This window comes from Trichogramma pretiosum, unplaced genomic scaffold (genome assembly GCF_000599845.2).
Source record: "Trichogramma pretiosum strain Unisexual culture from Peru unplaced genomic scaffold, Tpre_2.0 scaffold31, whole genome shotgun sequence".
Classification (NCBI taxonomy): domain Eukaryota; kingdom Metazoa; phylum Arthropoda; class Insecta; order Hymenoptera; family Trichogrammatidae; genus Trichogramma; species Trichogramma pretiosum.
The window spans coordinates 1,067,119-1,082,588 of record NW_019641631.1 but is presented as its reverse complement, the minus strand read 5'-3'; the positions used below and the strand labels follow the sequence as shown (position 1 = coordinate 1,082,588).

General features: G+C 38.1%; 3 protein-coding genes across 7 annotated transcripts; 1 reads left to right on the top strand and 2 right to left on the bottom strand.

Moving 5' to 3' along the window:
- Nucleotides 1–183: 183 nt before the first annotated feature.
- On the bottom strand, nucleotides 184–5,162 carry LOC106652274 (protein HIRA homolog). Its single transcript, XM_014371132.2, has 11 exons — nucleotides 4,728–5,162; nucleotides 4,556–4,618; nucleotides 4,364–4,474; nucleotides 3,622–4,217; nucleotides 3,280–3,543; nucleotides 2,925–3,193; nucleotides 2,276–2,855; nucleotides 1,998–2,193; nucleotides 1,628–1,918; nucleotides 1,462–1,556; nucleotides 184–1,379 (listed from the first exon to the last, which is right to left on the bottom strand). The coding sequence occupies exons 1-11, from the start codon at nucleotides 4,762–4,764 to the stop codon at nucleotides 1,203–1,205; spliced, it is 2,679 nt and encodes an 892-aa protein (XP_014226618.1). The 5' UTR covers nucleotides 4,765–5,162; the 3' UTR covers nucleotides 184–1,202.
- A 324-nt stretch (nucleotides 5,163–5,486) lies between these two features.
- LOC106652261 (trafficking protein particle complex subunit 4) lies at nucleotides 5,487–6,432 on the top strand. The gene is made up of 2 exons (XM_014371106.2): nucleotides 5,487–5,763; nucleotides 5,846–6,432. The coding sequence occupies exons 1-2, from the start codon at nucleotides 5,589–5,591 to the stop codon at nucleotides 6,322–6,324; spliced, it is 654 nt and encodes a 217-aa protein (XP_014226592.1). The 5' UTR covers nucleotides 5,487–5,588; the 3' UTR covers nucleotides 6,325–6,432.
- A 114-nt stretch (nucleotides 6,433–6,546) lies between these two features.
- On the bottom strand, nucleotides 6,547–13,822 carry LOC106652196 (xanthine dehydrogenase). Of its 5 annotated transcripts, none has more exons than XM_014370996.1 (23): nucleotides 13,645–13,822; nucleotides 12,605–12,763; nucleotides 12,198–12,255; nucleotides 12,015–12,111; nucleotides 11,596–11,831; nucleotides 11,136–11,374; nucleotides 10,929–11,070; nucleotides 10,691–10,858; nucleotides 10,546–10,622; nucleotides 10,273–10,479; nucleotides 10,020–10,204; nucleotides 9,836–9,949; nucleotides 9,622–9,763; nucleotides 9,255–9,551; nucleotides 8,715–9,193; nucleotides 8,474–8,648; nucleotides 8,201–8,392; nucleotides 7,984–8,129; nucleotides 7,613–7,919; nucleotides 7,294–7,536; nucleotides 6,961–7,215; nucleotides 6,716–6,883; nucleotides 6,547–6,643 (listed from the first exon to the last, which is right to left on the bottom strand). In XM_014370996.1, the coding sequence occupies exons 2-23, from the start codon at nucleotides 12,719–12,721 to the stop codon at nucleotides 6,599–6,601; spliced, it is 4,089 nt and encodes a 1,362-aa protein (XP_014226482.1). In that variant the 5' UTR covers nucleotides 12,722–12,763; nucleotides 13,645–13,822; the 3' UTR covers nucleotides 6,547–6,598. The 5 variants fall into 5 exon arrangements, with proteins under 5 accessions (XP_014226482.1, XP_023315018.1, XP_014226485.1 ...); XM_023459250.1 differs by having other exon boundaries at nucleotides 13,649–13,822; XM_014370999.1 differs by lacking the exon at nucleotides 13,645–13,822 and adding an exon at nucleotides 13,470–13,634.
- Nucleotides 13,823–15,470: the final 1,648 nt, after the last annotated feature.

The following is a 15,470-nucleotide window of genomic DNA, read 5'->3' as shown; positions in this document are numbered from 1 at the left end:
CGATTTAAACACAAGGGCATTATTGGGCCTCGTCGCGGCCCAACTCGTCGGAACCAATTGTCACGAAAATGGCTTAATAATCGCGGTTTCTCAACCGCAAACTTAACTCTATTGTCATAAAAAAATAATGGCGTATGTACGTACGGATACGATTAATACCTATAGAAAAACTATAGATATTAATTCTTTTTTAAAAATGCGAGCGTGTTTGTCGAGTGGTGATGAACTTTTGTACATAAAATATAAACGAAAAATATATAGAAAATGGACCAAATCAAAAAAGAACTAAAAATGAGGTACGTTTTGAGTTTTACGAACTGTTTGTACAAAAAGACACTGTTATTGTGCAATACACGCAAAGATATTTATACATTTTTCATGTATACAACTGTATCATATTTTAAGTATATTATCGTAAATAATAAAAGTTAATTTCATATTTTTTCCGAGGAACTACTCTGGATCGATTGATTTTTTTAAAACAATAAGTGAGCCTAACATGATTGAATTCAAATTTTATCCGAGAATTTAAAATTAATTTAACTAAGTGTTTTAGTTTAAGTTGCCGGGCTAAAATAATTATTTCATCATAAATTTATTACTCGGACGTATTTTGTGAGATAAATTATGGATGGAATAAAAATTCGAATTGAACGATTTATTTCAATAAATAGGGTGCTATATCTGGCAAAGTTTGTAAATTCAATATCGTTCTTAGCATCATGTGCGATGAAAATGAGAATGAACGGCAAGTCCAAGCGCACAGATTAAGCAAATTTCATTTATTTTCTAATGCAACAGTCGATTCACAGATAAAATTTTTATTATAGCGTAAGCTGGCCAGTTATGCTCCCTCAATTCATTATAGTTTGTTATTAGTATGTTGAGCTTGATTATGTATTTTTATATGAGAAAAAAATATGAGGAGCATTAGTGTTGACACATAAATAATGCATTATTCTGATTGTGAATAAATTTATTATTGAAAATAAATATCGTTTAAATAAACCTGTCGTAATACTCAATGATTTGACTACATTCACGAACAAAACATTCCAGTAACATATAATTATCAAAACAAAATAGGAATAATAGTTGTTTTAATAGTTGAACGATCGATCCGTTCATCCCATTCATGCTCATTAAAACATACTGTACAATCTTAAGTAGATACGAATTTTATTTTATAAAATTAACAATTTTTACACTTTTATCTCATTTTCTGCTTGAGAATTTTTAGTATCCCCATTGACGTGTTCTGCACGTAACTTACTGACAAATTCTAATTGTTCATTATATTCTATGTACAACCTTTGCCAACGCGGATGTTGCTTGATAATGTGCATAACTTCTCGTAAGAGCTTATGTTTTTCAAGATCCTAAAAATCATACAAATAAAAATTAATGTCCAATATAACTAAAGTTATTTTACAAGTACAAGGCATTCAAAAATATACTTACCAAAATTTTCGGATCCCAATTACTCAGATGTGCCATACTATGAGATGGACCTAACAATTCATCTAATACTATTCGAATTCGTTTATCTGTCTCATCTATAAAATCAAATACAATTTTTTATTTTGATGCATAAGTAAAATTCACAAAATAAAAATAAAAATTTTACCGTGAGTGCAAAGGTAGTTAACATAAACGTTCGTCCAATAGCCGAACTCTAAAGAACTACCCAAAGCCCGGGCAGTCAATGCTTGCAGACCATAATATGACACCAAAGTTTCTGCCCCACTAGAAAATTTAAGTTTGGGCACATGCTTTCCATTCAAGGTATTTAGACCTTCTTGAAGTTGTGCTAAAGTTCCATCAGCTGGCTTTCGCTCGCCAGCAAGTTTTCCTAAAGAAGTTAAAGAAGCCCATCGCCATATCGGGTCCTCGCTATCACCGATTAACATCCATGTTTCTAAAATAATAAAATTTGACGGTTTACAATTTCTATACTTGAAAAATGATTCATAATATCAAGTTTTTCTCAAACTTACCCATATCTTTACTGTACACATATGCTCGATTAGAGGAAAAAACAAGGAACGGCATACCATTATGTAATTGACAAGCGTATAAGGAAGATTTTGGAGCCACTAAATGACTAGCGTTTGTTTTAATGGTGATTTTACAATCATAAGCTCCTTTAACTTCCCATACGCGAACTTCTCCATTACAAGAAATCACCATGACCTAAAAATTAAGATCATAAAGCAAGTTAAAAAAATTTTTATTTGTATATCAAAAAATATCAATTAATATATGTTGTATAAACCTTATTGCCAGATGCGTGCAATCTTGAAAGTGGTGCGGGAGGAATTATCGGAGGAACGGCACGGACTCCTCGTGGAGTTAAAAATATATGTACAGAGCCATCCTCTAAAGTAATTACTGCTAGCAAACTTGTTACAGCTACTGCAGTAGGACGATACCCAAGATAATGATACCACTTCTCACTTGCAGTCGTTTCTTGACATAATTGTAGAAGTGTTAATTCATCTTTATATAATGCTGTTAACACAAGTTTTCCATAAGATGCTCCCAAATTGTCTTTTGGTTTTAGTCGTGGAAATATTTCATCTGCCTCTCTACGTAATTGCGCAACTCTTGGTTGAACACTATCTGATCCTTCACTCAAGTTTGGTTGTTTTGAATCCGTTGGCGTTGGACTCATGGGTGGTAATATTTTTCTAGCTTTTTCTGATAATCCAGGAGTTTCATCAATTACAGACACTAACTCAGGTCCCTCTTTTACTTCATCTCTCTTTTCTATGACAATAGAACTTTTTGCTTGTGAACTGCTTGAAAAAGGTTTCTCTGCTTCAGATGAAGTGACTTTTTCCATATCTTCTTCCCTGTTCACAAAAAAAAGTTATCATTTCCAATTGAAATCGTCAAAGAATTTTTTTAGACTATTTACTCACATATCAGGTGTAACAGGTATAAACATAGGTGTTATTCTTCTTTTTCCATCTTTGGTTTTTGTTTCAATTTGTTTATTTATAGGTCCTTTTGGAATTGATGAAGGCTGTTCTGAAGAAACATTATTTGATTTAACTGAAGATATTGGTGGTTTAAAAAGATCTTCTAATGGACGCGGTTCTGGCAATTCTTCTTGGTATAATGAAGGATCTTCAATAATCAAAAATTTCCCTTTTGTTTGTTTACCATAAATATTTTCTTGGAGCTTTAACTAAAAAAAGAACGAAAAATTGTTACATTCTGTGAATCTATAGTGCAATTGGATTTTATTATTTAAACCATATAATTCAATCTTACTTGACTTGCTGGATCTAATGGTTCTCCTAGTTCATCATGATTGAATTGAATAAAAACTGTTGTTCCATCTTTGGAACAAGCACAACAGCATAATCCTGTTTGTGACCAACTAATATCTAATATTGATGCTACAAACAATTCATGAACAACAACCAGTGGACGTTTTAAAGCTGTTGACCAAATTGAAATAGATCTATCTCTTGAGCCTAAAGCTGCTACACAGTAATGTTTTTTGTCTCTCGCCAATATACGTTGATGGAATCTCTAAAAAATGAAACCAATTATAGTACATTTAAATTTAAATCAAGATTAAATTATTACTGAAATCTTAATTATGCTTACGACGCAAGTAACAGCTTTTCGGTGCCCCACATAATCCTTGTCTACTTCCCACCCATTACGATCAATGATTTGGGCAGTTGAACCACCGCCATTCATCGCATGAGCGGAAACTAAATACTGACCATCAGGACTCCATGAAAGCCTAAGTACATGTGTTGTTCCACCACACTCTTTAAAAGGCTCAGTTATAATTTTTTCTTCACTGAAATTAGCTGTGCTCCAAATTCTTAGTGTTTTGTCATCTGATTGAGATGCTAAATATTTTCCTATAGGATCCCAAGAAACCCCTTTGACAAGACCTGTATGTCCTTTTATTACTCTAACAATAGTTGCAGAATTTGTTTCCCAAATAATAACAGTATTATCTACAGAAGCAGATGCTAACCAAACATTATTCGGAGCCCAAGCCAAATCTAAAATATCACCCGCGTGCCCTCTGAGAGTTTTCACACACTTCCATGTTTCAACGTTTGTTTTTGTAGAACCAAAAACTGAGCCTCCTCCAAATTTTGACAACTTCCATATCATAATTAATTTATCATCCCCTCCAGAAGCTAATAGTCCATCAGCATTCCAACGTACACAATTTACACAAGCTAAAAAAAATATTTTTAATTAGAATCAATTTAATAATCAATTAATTAATATTATTTTAAATTAAATCAATATTATTTTTATCTCATTTACTTTAAAATTCATTTAAAATGAAAATAAGTCTATGTATTACATAATTTTAACTTACCATAATGATTATCTAATTGACATAACATTTTAGGAACATTAGGATCCATCTCTTTTTTTTCATCAACGACTGGCTCCAAATTCCATATAACCACTCGACCAGCATCTCCGCCTGGAACAATTAACATCATTATGAAAGATGTCAACATCAAAGTAGAAAAAATTGAATAATTTTAATAATTAAAGCTCTTACCAGATCCTCCTGTGGCAAATTTTTTACTGTGAGGGTGAATATCAATTGAGAAAATAGGAGATCCTAAAAAAATAACCAGGATAAAATGAAAATATAGCTTGTAATTTGATTTTTTCTTGTTAATTAAAAGACTGTTTTTTAAAAAGCTTTATTTTAAGGTTATTATACTAACCATCGTGAGTTACCCAGTTTGGTTTGATAAGCCTCATCTTGAACAGTATTTACAAACTTATCACACAAACGATAATCAAGCTACTGTCAGCAAATTAAGCAGCGAACTTGGTTTTTTTATGCAGTCGATCAATCACCATCTTACTAACATCTACTTTGTTTTAAAAAAATACAAATCCAGGTGATTTACGAAAGGACATGAAACTCAACAGTCAGGACGATACAGCTACACTCAGGACACGGCACAGCACACGACGCGCGTTCTATAACCATTTCTCATTAGTACGAAAACACACGCGTTCGCGAGCCGGTGGACCGCGCGCTGTGAGTGTACCGGCTCTGCTTTATAACACACACTTTGGACGGTTCAAATGGAGTGCTATTATATAGAACCCTTACAGTTGTCGACCGCACTGAGCGTCGTTGGCGCATTCAGGTATACACACAATACACATACAATTTGACAACAACAGTATGGCGATTGGCGTGCCCGCGCCGGGATTTTGCACATGTTGATCTCTGGCTGCGCGCGCGTTATCATTCAAGCTCATTTTTGAATTGCCACATGTGCCTGCTGCCTCTTACTACTGATAATCAGTTCTTTATCATAAAAAAAAATTATCGATAACAGATACAGGTGCAAATGAAGACATTGTTCGAATATCTTACATTTATTGTTGGAAAATAAAATGTATCTGCTTGATGATTAATTTACGTTTAAAATCCCAAGCTATCGAACTTGTTTGTTGCGTTATTACAAAGAAACCTTAATGTCTCGGACAGTATTTTTTGTATTCTGCTGAAAAAGTTTGATCACGACTGCAACATAACAGTTTATTATTAATAATTACAATTTTTTATAATGGTGATTTACGGAGTGTACATAGTTTCCAAGTCTGGGGGGCTTATATTCAATCATGATCACAATGTTCCAAAAATTGAAGTGGAAAAGCCGTTTAACTATCCACTTGACATAAAGCTAGCCTATGAGAATAAGAAAATAGTCGTAGCATTCGATCAAAGAGACGGCATACATGGTAATTCCGAGCGACAAATCATTTTTTTACTTACCTTATTAACTACAAAACTTTATTTTAACAAAATTATTATTTTTTGTAGTTGGCCATGTTTTGACAGCTGTCAATGGACAACCTGTAACTGGTAAAGAATTGGATGATGGCAGAGATGTGCTAGAAATGTTAAAAAAACAAGAGAACTATCCCATTACGTTGAAGTTTAGTAGAGCAAAAATGACTACTAATGAAAAGATTTTCTTAGCATCAATGTTTTATCCATTATTCGCTATTGCTAGTCAACTTAGTCCAGAGCCACGATGTTCAGGTATTGAAGTATTAGAAACAGATACATTCCGATTATATTGTTATCAAACGTTAACAGGTGTTAAGTTTATGGTTGTTGCTGAACCATCTCAAACAGGCATGGAAATATTAACTAAAAAAGTTTACGAACTCTATGCAGATTACGCATTAAAAAATCCATTTTATTCACTGGAAATGCCTATACGTTGTGAATTATTTGAAAACAATTTACAAAGTCTTTTAGATACGGTTGAAAAATCAGGAATAAGCAATGTTTAATTAATGAAAAGAAAATGATTGTTTGTAAATAAGGAAAATGCAATAACAATATATTTTATTCTTTAAGTTATTATGTACATAGCTAAAAAATATTATTTGTGCATTAGAGGCAAGTGAAAAATGTATAATTTACAATTTGCATTGTAATTATTTCTTACAGATGATATTAATATTTAATTTTATTATTTAAAAATTATATAAAATATAATTAAATTATATCAAATACTTTTTATTAACTTATTATAAGGTTATCCAAGTATAATTTCATAATATTTTAGGGAACTTTATTCCAAGCTTTCTTTCCATCTCCATCTCCGATCTAAAAAATTGTACATTCAGTAAATAATTATGAAACAGTATCTTTTATCAAAATGTTGAATAAGTTTCAAACCTTTTTAGTTAAATTATCAACACACGCCATGCGAATGCGATTGGATGTTGCTGGAGAATCTAATCTGAAGTAACCATGAATATTCATATCTTCTCTAGCAGCTTTAATTGCTTCTCTAATGGCAAAGAATATAGAACAAGCCAAGAATAAAGGTGGTTCTCCTACAGCCTGAAATAATTCAAAGATTTGTTGTATTATTAAATTATTCAAGCTTTTATAATTAAGCTGAAAGTAAAATAAATTACCTTAGATGAATAAACAGCTTTGGGATTCGTAGCACCTTTCAAAAGAGATACACTAAACTCTGAAGGAATATCAGCAAAGCCTGGAATTTTATATACGCCTGGACCTCTGCTAAAAACAGTTCCTGTTGGTGAATAAATCATTTCCTCCATTGTGAACAAACCTTGGCCTTGGACAAAACCACCCTCTACTTGACCAATATCTATTGCAGGATTCAAACTTTCTCCAAGGTCCATTACTATGTCAGTTCTTAGTACCTTTTTTTAGATATTAAAAATTATTATTTATTCAATTCAAAAGTCTTCTTGAAAAAAAAATACTGGAATAAATCTCACTTGATGATCTCCCGTTAAACAATCGATTTCAACTTCGGCGCAAGATGCCCCGTATGTGAAGTAGTTGAAAGGTTTCCCAGAGTTTGTATTGAAATCATATCCTATTCCAGGAGTTTTGTAAAATCCTGTCGCAGATAAGCTAACTCTATCGAAGTACGCTTTTGAAACCCATTGTTCCCAAGTTCCGTTGGGATTCGCGTCAATTATGTATTTCATCCTGTTCATAATTTCATTGCAGGCATTCTAAAAGAGCGATTAAAATAATTAAAATCTGACTTGGTCGTAAAACTGAGGATACAATTAAAATCCATCAACGTACCAAAACCGCCATCCCATTCAAATCGGATCCCGCGCTAGCTGCGGTCGGCGAGGTGTTGGGCACTTTGTCCGTTGCCGTTTCGGCGATGTGTATTTTGTGGGGCGACACCTTGAGCGCTCGGCTAGCCACCTGAATCATTTTCGTGTGCAATCCTTGGCCCATCTCGGTACCGCTGTGACTCATGAGCACCGAGCCGTCGGTGTAGATGTGAACCAACGCGCCGGCCTGATTCAGGAATAACGCCGTGAAAGCGATGCCAAATTTGGTCGGTACGATGGCGAAGCCGCGTTTTCTGTATCTGTGTTCTCTGAAACGCCATTTTTACGTATAAAAATTTTCATCCGAAAATATAAACAATTTATCTATCTTACTTGTTGAATCGTTTTATGTTTTCCATTCGTTCTTTGAAACTGGATAAGGCGAGGCACTCGTCCCAACAGCGACGCAAGGTGCAATTTTCGAGAACCTGATTGTAATGAGTCAAGTCTCCTTCTTTGTAAAGGTTCATTTCGGAAATCTGTAAGATAAACGGATTATGTATCGATCTGGAAGATGATCCAAAATTTAATTAACACGATTAATAATTACCTCGACTACATCGCGACCCAAAAAGTCAGCGATATGTCGAACTATGTGCTCGGCCGCAAACATGCCTTGTGGACCACCGAAACCTCTGAAAGCCGTATTGGAGGGTAAATTTGTTCTACAAGCATAGCCAAAAACTCTGGATGCTGGAATTTTGTAAGAGTTTTCGAAGTGGAACATGGCGCGCTCGAGTACCTGAGTACAAATAATCCAAAAAAGTTTGAACATACTCAAAATCCAATGATTAATTCGTAATTAATCGAAAGCTTCACTTACAGACATGGACAAATCGTAAGAATAGCCTGCATTATTGTAAATATGAATCTCACATGCTTTGATCAATCCATCATTATTGAATCCAACTTTGTACTTGAAGTAGAAAGGGTGTCTGGTACCCGTCATCATCATATCTTCATCTCTATCCAACATGCATCTCACCGGTTTTCTCAGCCTGTCGAAAGATCGTTAACGACCCGGTTAAAATATTCAAAAGTACCAAGATTCAATCGGAACTCACTTGTGTGCCGCCAAAGCCACCGGTAGAGCCACTAGCTGTCCTCTGGACTCTTTTCCACCGAAACCGCCACCCATGCGCTTCACCCGGACGCAGATCCTGTTGATCTGGACGCCGAGCACGTGAGCGACGAGTTTCTGAATCTCGCTCGGGTGCTGAGTCGAGCAGAACATCTCGATCTCGTCCTCCTCGCGGGGTATCGCGTAGGCGCAGTGAGTCTCCAGGTAGAAGTGTTCCTGGCCACCCATGCGCACCTCGCCCTCGAGTACGTGGTCGGACGAGGCCAACTCGCCGTCGACGTCGCCTCGGCTGATGCACTTGCCGCTGCCGTCGTAAAACGAATTGTGCTCGATGGCGTCCTCGATCGAAATGATTATCGGATGGATGTCTTCGTACTCGACTTTGACGACTCTCGCGGCTCTTTGGGCGGTCAGCTGATCGTTCGCCACGACCACTCCGATCGTCTGACCTTGGCTTTTTACCTGCGTCGTTACAAACGTTTGTACATGTATCACAATAACTCCGCGCAGCTTTTCGACTTACCTCTTTTGAAACGAAAACTTCCTCGTCGTGGAAAATCGGTCCCACCGCTCGATTGTGCTCGGGAACGTCATTGGCGTCGTAAAAAGCAACCACGCCCTTCATGGCGAGTGCCTGCGAGGGATCGACTTTCAGGATCTTTGCGTGAGCTCGAGTCGAAAGTACAAAGGCCAAGTAAAGCTCTCCTTCCATTCGTGGGATATCGTCGAGGTAGACGGCCTCTCCGGCTGCCTGTTTCATTGCGCTCGCGTGGATTATTGGCTTGCCGACCAGGTCGTTGGAATTCACGTTTGGAGGAATCTAAAAGTACCATTGCATTAGAATTTTGAGGCAAATATTTTAAAAAATTGTCAAAAGCATTGTTTCATACCACTTGATAGTATTGGGAGCTTTTTGGTGGTATATATTGAAAGCCTTCACCCGCCGATAGCAGCTCTTTTGGTAAAGGCTCAAAATTAGAAATATGTTCTTGTAGCTGTTTCGATATGCTCACAAATCCTTTGAAGAATAAACTGAATAAAATATTATTAAATTATTATTCAACATATTGATGAATGATCGATTAAAAGATTTCAAGATCATACCTCACGGTGAGCGATCGCCTGTATAAAATCATTCCTCCTGGTGCATCTCCCGATAAAGGTAACTCGTCGATCAATGAGTTTGTCACAAGCTCTGCCAGGTCTTCGTTCCACTTTCTACAGAAATTCAAGATAATATAAGTCTCATGCCTAGATTACATTCAATACGATTTGGCTTCCAACTTGCCTTCCAATCATAGCGGAGCAAGTTTTTCTTGCTAATACTGTTGTTGGAGCCATTCCACCGAATGCCATGTGAGCCTCCTGCACGATAGCAGTACCCGGCTCGAAGAATACATTCATAGCCAAATTAACGATGGCAATATCGTCGTCTCGCCTCTTGGCTTGTTTATAAGCAACGAAGTATTGGTTCTACAAAAATTTTCATTTTATAGTTTCTTCAAAATGATGTAATTTCTTCAAAGGTAGAAATAATTTACCGGTACTGAGAATGGGACTTCTATCGATACTAAAATCTCATCGGATGCAACGATGTTCCTTCTGTATCCAGTAAAAAACGTGTGGTCCATTTTTACCGTTCTGTTTCCTCTTTCGAGACTGCAGAGATTTAATTTTATTCCGGTTGCCATTAAAACGGGATTCATATCAGAAATGGGACTGCCGGTCATAATATTTCCTCCTATGGCCTAAAAATCATGAATTAGAGAAAAAAATTCCTTTCATTTGTTTCAATTTATAAAAACTAAACCTACAGCGACATTCCTGATTTGTTTACCAGCAAACCAATGCAAAATTTCTACCGATGCTTTGAATATTCTTGTTTTGTGCTCTATAAAATTTATTAATAATGAGTATCGATCAAATTCAATATTGCATATTTTTAAATAATTTATTAACCAGGCTTTGTTTTCATTTGATGCCTGAAAGCCTCTTCCATTTCCACCAAAGTTACACTTGCTCCAATTTTCATGCCATCTTCGAGCTCCGTTATTTCGCGCATCTCTTTGATTCGAGTTGGTAGAATCAGAACGGGATAAATGAAATGTTTGAACTTTACTTCGACACCTTCAATTGAAAAATGCATGTTATTAATGTGCTCCGTTAAAATAATGTTTACGAATTTTGAAAAACTTGCCAACTTCTGTGTTCCCCACTACAATTTTTGCATTTGGATACTGTTGCTTCAGCACCAAAATTTCTTTCAAACACGTCGGCCTATACCACGAAATTTCTTTTCCCTTGATGATTAAGTATTCTTCGTCATATTGCGACGTCAGCTGTTGGAAAAAAGGAAATCCATGAAATAACGCGCTCGATCTTTCAACTCGTAATAACTGTGTACCTGTAGTTTTGGTGGAAAAGTCGGCTCTTGACTAGGATCGTAAGGCGTAAACTCTTTTGAGTCGAATACTTCAGTCGGTTCGGACGTGAATACTTTCTTGCAGCAAGCATCCCCCATGGCGCAAACTCTTTTCTCTGTGCCATTTGCGGCAGACAGTCTTTGGGATTGCTCCCATTCTTCGGTAAAAGTCTTGAAACCCTCTATGATCGGTCTGTATCCGGTACATCTGCACAAGTTGCCTAAAAGTTGTAATTTATCATAATCTTGACATTATTATCAAGATCATTCGTGTTGATCGGCTGTCCAATCGCATTAAATTTGCTCGCGTTGCAAAAATATCAATTTGGAATAAGTGAAAGTATTTTACGATCTTATTCGTAATAAATAGAAAGTTAATCGGTGTGCATCCTTGATGCGTCGAACCTCGATATGTCTTTTTTCGTTAAAGTTATCAACTTACCCTGGAAAGCCACCTCCATGTCGTGCATCGTCGGCTTGGGTATGCTTCTCAACAGAGAGTACATGGACATGACGATTCCGGGGGTGCAGAATCCGCACTGGGAGCCGTGAGCCTTGGCGATGCGCTCCTGTACCGGGTGCAGCTTCGTCCTCGTATTGCCAATGCCCTCGACGGTCGTCACGGACATGCCGTGCATCGCGCAGACGGGCGTGAGACACGCATTAGCTGCTACATGACTAGACAATTTTTGTTTAAGGTTTCATTACGATCGTTGGTTTGAATTCAAAACTCGGGTCCATTTGTCACTCATTACGAGTGACATTGTGCTACTTGCAGTATCGATATCGTTGATCGATATGTTCAATATTACGATGACGTTTCGAATGAACGATATAAAAAAATCGTACAAAAAAGGATACACTATTTTTTTAGCTTCTCTGTCGTATCTGGAGATCATGACGGTGCACGCACCACACCCTCCTTCGGCGCATCCTAATTTCGTCCCTGGCATACGCACTTTTACGAGAGAGAATAATAATTAATTTTTCGCAACAAAACCAATATATTATGTCGATAATGATATATTTCAGTCAAAGACATACGTTTATTTCGCAAATAGTACAGCAGCGTCCATACTGGATCGACATTTGTATCCACTACCTAGAAAATTGACGTTAGATTTAATTATATTCGTAATTAAATTCATATCGCGAATCGTGACGCGTAATTATAAGGCAAGCGTCGACGCGATTCAATTTTGTGAAGCGATTTTTCTAGCAGTCGATTAAGTTGTTGAAAAAAAATATATGGTTTGCCTACATATTATTCTATAATCGCGAATACAAAGTATCGAACGTTTCATACGTAACTAAGATCATTAATAATTTATGACATTTTTCAATCCTTTACATAAGTTACGCACGTTCGTTTTCTTTCACCGTCTCGAAAGTTTTCCATGGAATATATCGATCATAATCGAAGGGAATGTTGTATATTTGAACCTTCTCACCTCTTTGCCGTTTACGTAAAACACCAGGGCGTTGGTGATTTTCGTTGGTTGGCTGTGTATCTCATTGTCGCTGTCGCTGCTTTCCAAATTGGAATCGTTAGCGCGTTCGGTGCCCATCGTGCACGAAGTATACCTCAGCAATAGTATTCACGCACTTATCTATAAAGTTGAGAAATCCATTTATCACTGAGATCGAATTCGTAAAGGTGTTGGAAGCACTTGTTTTGTAAAATCTATAAATACCGCAATTACCGAAAGAATAATAATAAAAGTCGTTGGCTGCAACTTCACAGAAAAATAATATTTCTGTGTTGCTTTTACGTAAAACGTTAGAATTACCTTGAAATCGGAGTATTTTCTAATCTATAATCCGTAATAAACAGCTTTATGCCGATATTTTCAATCCAATAAATTGGAACCGCGTAGTAAGGATCGCGCGAGGTGGCTATTAAATTTCCTCAAAAACAGCGACTTTTATCGAGCGCAAAAATTATCGTTCTCTCTCTCTCTCTCTCTCTCTGACGATCGGATCGGGACGTCATCGACGATTTATACTCCGGTCGTTGAAAAAATCTAGCAGAGTTCACTTGAGAATCCGAGAGTCTCTTATTGATTCTAGCAATGTCAAAAGCAGCGATAAATTCAGTAATGCTTACTCGGACTTAATAATGCGCTGATTTATCTTTTTGAACAACATTTTTCGATCTCTAAATACGAACGATAAAGGCGAAACTCGAAAAGCTTCCGTTTTTATAAAATCAGATTAACTCTTTATTAAGCAAATAAATTATTTGTTATATCGGCCGAGCAAAGTTTACCGAAGATCGTTCGGTATTGAAGATCGATCGTTCGACCAAAAAATCACCTTGTGTGCGCAATGAAAAGCCTGCGTATTTTTAAAAGCATGCAATCTCTCCAGCATTCTTTCTTATATTTTTATCGTAAACTCAAAGTCGAGTCGATCTCGAAGGAATATCACGCGATCCGAAGAAGCTTCGCTTGGTAAAAAGTTAGTTAGAAAAGAAAGAAGCACAACATACACACTGCACCACCAGTGGGCTCGAATTGCGCAATAATGCAGTTTTAGGATCGGTTCCGAGAGTATACAGCGAATATATGTGTATAGGACGATACGCGCGACGCGCGAGGAAAGCGTCGAAACGTACTTGTAGCCTGCACAGTACGAAAAGTAAGACTGAACACGTGCACGCGGAGTTGGCCAAGTGCGCGACGGCACACTAGCGGATCCGATGGGTGTTGCGCGTCTCTCTCGCTCGCTCGCTCGCTCGCTCATACTCTCTGCGTGCTCCCCGCAGGCACTCACGCAAACAAACGCTCTCGCATTCATGTACATATAAAAAACCTGCCTCCTCCGAGGCAGCAAATCGCACGAGCGAAGCCTGTGCCTCTATATATATGTCGCGCGTCGAGATATTCCGGATAGTCATCGAAACGATAAACAAAGGTCTTTGCATAGCTATCGCCAGAGTAAACATATACACATATGTGTGTCTGTACGACGCCAAAGATGATTCGATAGACGCACACCTCTGAAGGGGGTATATACGTAATACAAGTCGGTCAATGTATAAATCGGCCGATGAGGCTAACGATCCGCGAGCTACGATAATATACGGGCTCCGCATAAAGTCGCCCGAGCGCGCGGGGGCACGAGGCGGGCAGGTAGCTTGCATAGCGTGCCGAACGAGCCGCCTCGCTATATGGAAGGGATTATCGCGAGAGGAATCCGCGCCGCTGAAAACGTTCCTGCACGCGTATTATGTACGTTTACGCTGCTGCAGGCGAAGGAGAACCTTGCACAGGATTGCAGGCTCTCTCGCGCGCGGCAGGAAATTCACGCGCCGCATATATATACGAACGAGCGTGGCCGCCGCTGCTTTTTCCTCGATACACCATGCATCAGCTATACGTTTGTTCGTGCCACGTATATATGGCAGCTGCAGCGGTAAAAAGTCGCGATAGGTTGCTGCCGCCGCGACGCGAGAATGCGTTTGCAGGCTGACTCGCGCGACTCAGCTCTTGCTATATACTTATATACATAGGGGCCGACGCAGTGCGTTCACTCGCGGAGAGGCCCATGCATGTAAATGTGTGCAGACGCAGCAGCTATGTGTATGTATTTATGCGTGACGTGCTGGCACACAGCGCGCGAGACACGCTCCGAGTTTTACGTAATGCGTGCCAATAGCGCAGCGCGTCTGAATTGCTCCGACAGATATATAGAGTAGCAGCAGCTCTCGGCGCGTGTTGTTTTGTCGCCAATATGTAAGAGTGCGAGAAGAAAAAAAAACAGCAGCGAGGCATCGATTTTGCTGAGGTCGTCGAGTATGTGCAGTATTTACACGTATACACGAGCACACAGCTGCTGCGGTGCAACGCGCGCCTCGAAGATTAAGGTCGAGCCCGTGCGACGCGCACACGACCAAGATTCACTTTTGCGCGCTCTCTCTCTCTCTCTCTCTCTCTCTCTCTCTCTCGCTCTCTTATCGAATCAACAAAACGAGGCCTGGCCAATAAAAAATATAATTCTTGTCGCTCGGCGCACGAGTGGCTAGAGCGCCGCCGAGTCTTTTTAAACGCACATATCCGAGCATTGAAAAGATCGTCGAGATATACCATTTCAAATACATGCATTATAATTCCTACGCTCGTGCTATGCATGCTTGCACTGATTGTCAATTATTATATAAACGTCCGCTTGACAAATATTGCCTTTTCTTTGCTAAATATCGCGCTGATTATTTAGAACGTAACAAATTACAATTTAATTGGACTCAGCCAAATAAGTGAAATGTCAATGATTGCTTGTTGAATCGTTAAATATTGCCTTTTGCAATGAATCTTC

Excerpts from the sequence above, each read along its gene's own strand:
- LOC106652261 (XM_014371106.2), top strand. The coding sequence starts at position 5,589 with ATGGTGATTTACGGAGTGTACATAGTTTCCAAGTCTGGGGGGCTTATA. Across the intron at positions 5,764-5,845 it reads TCAAAGAGACGGCATACATG|TTGGCCATGTTTTGACAGCT; the intron begins GTAATTCCGAGC and ends TATTTTTTGTAG.
- LOC106652274 (XM_014371132.2), bottom strand. The coding sequence starts at position 4,764 with ATGAGGCTTATCAAACCAAACTGGGTAACTCACGATG. Across the intron at positions 4,475-4,555 it reads ATTTGCCACAGGAGGATCTG|GCGGAGATGCTGGTCGAGTG; the intron begins GTAAGAGCTTTA and ends TAATTGTTCCAG. Across the intron at positions 3,544-3,621 it reads GAAAAGCTGTTACTTGCGTC|AGATTCCATCAACGTATATT; the intron begins GTAAGCATAATT and ends TTCATTTTTTAG.
- LOC106652196 (XM_014370996.1), bottom strand. The coding sequence starts at position 12,721 with ATGGGCACCGAACGCGCTAACGATTCCAATTTGGAAAGCAGCGACAGC. Across the intron at positions 10,480-10,545 it reads AACAAATCAGGAATGTCGCT|GCCATAGGAGGAAATATTAT; the intron begins GTAGGTTTAGTT and ends CATGATTTTTAG. Across the intron at positions 6,644-6,715 it reads TTGATAATTTAACTAAAAAG|ATCGGAGATGGAGATGGAAA; the intron begins GTTTGAAACTTA and ends ACAATTTTTTAG.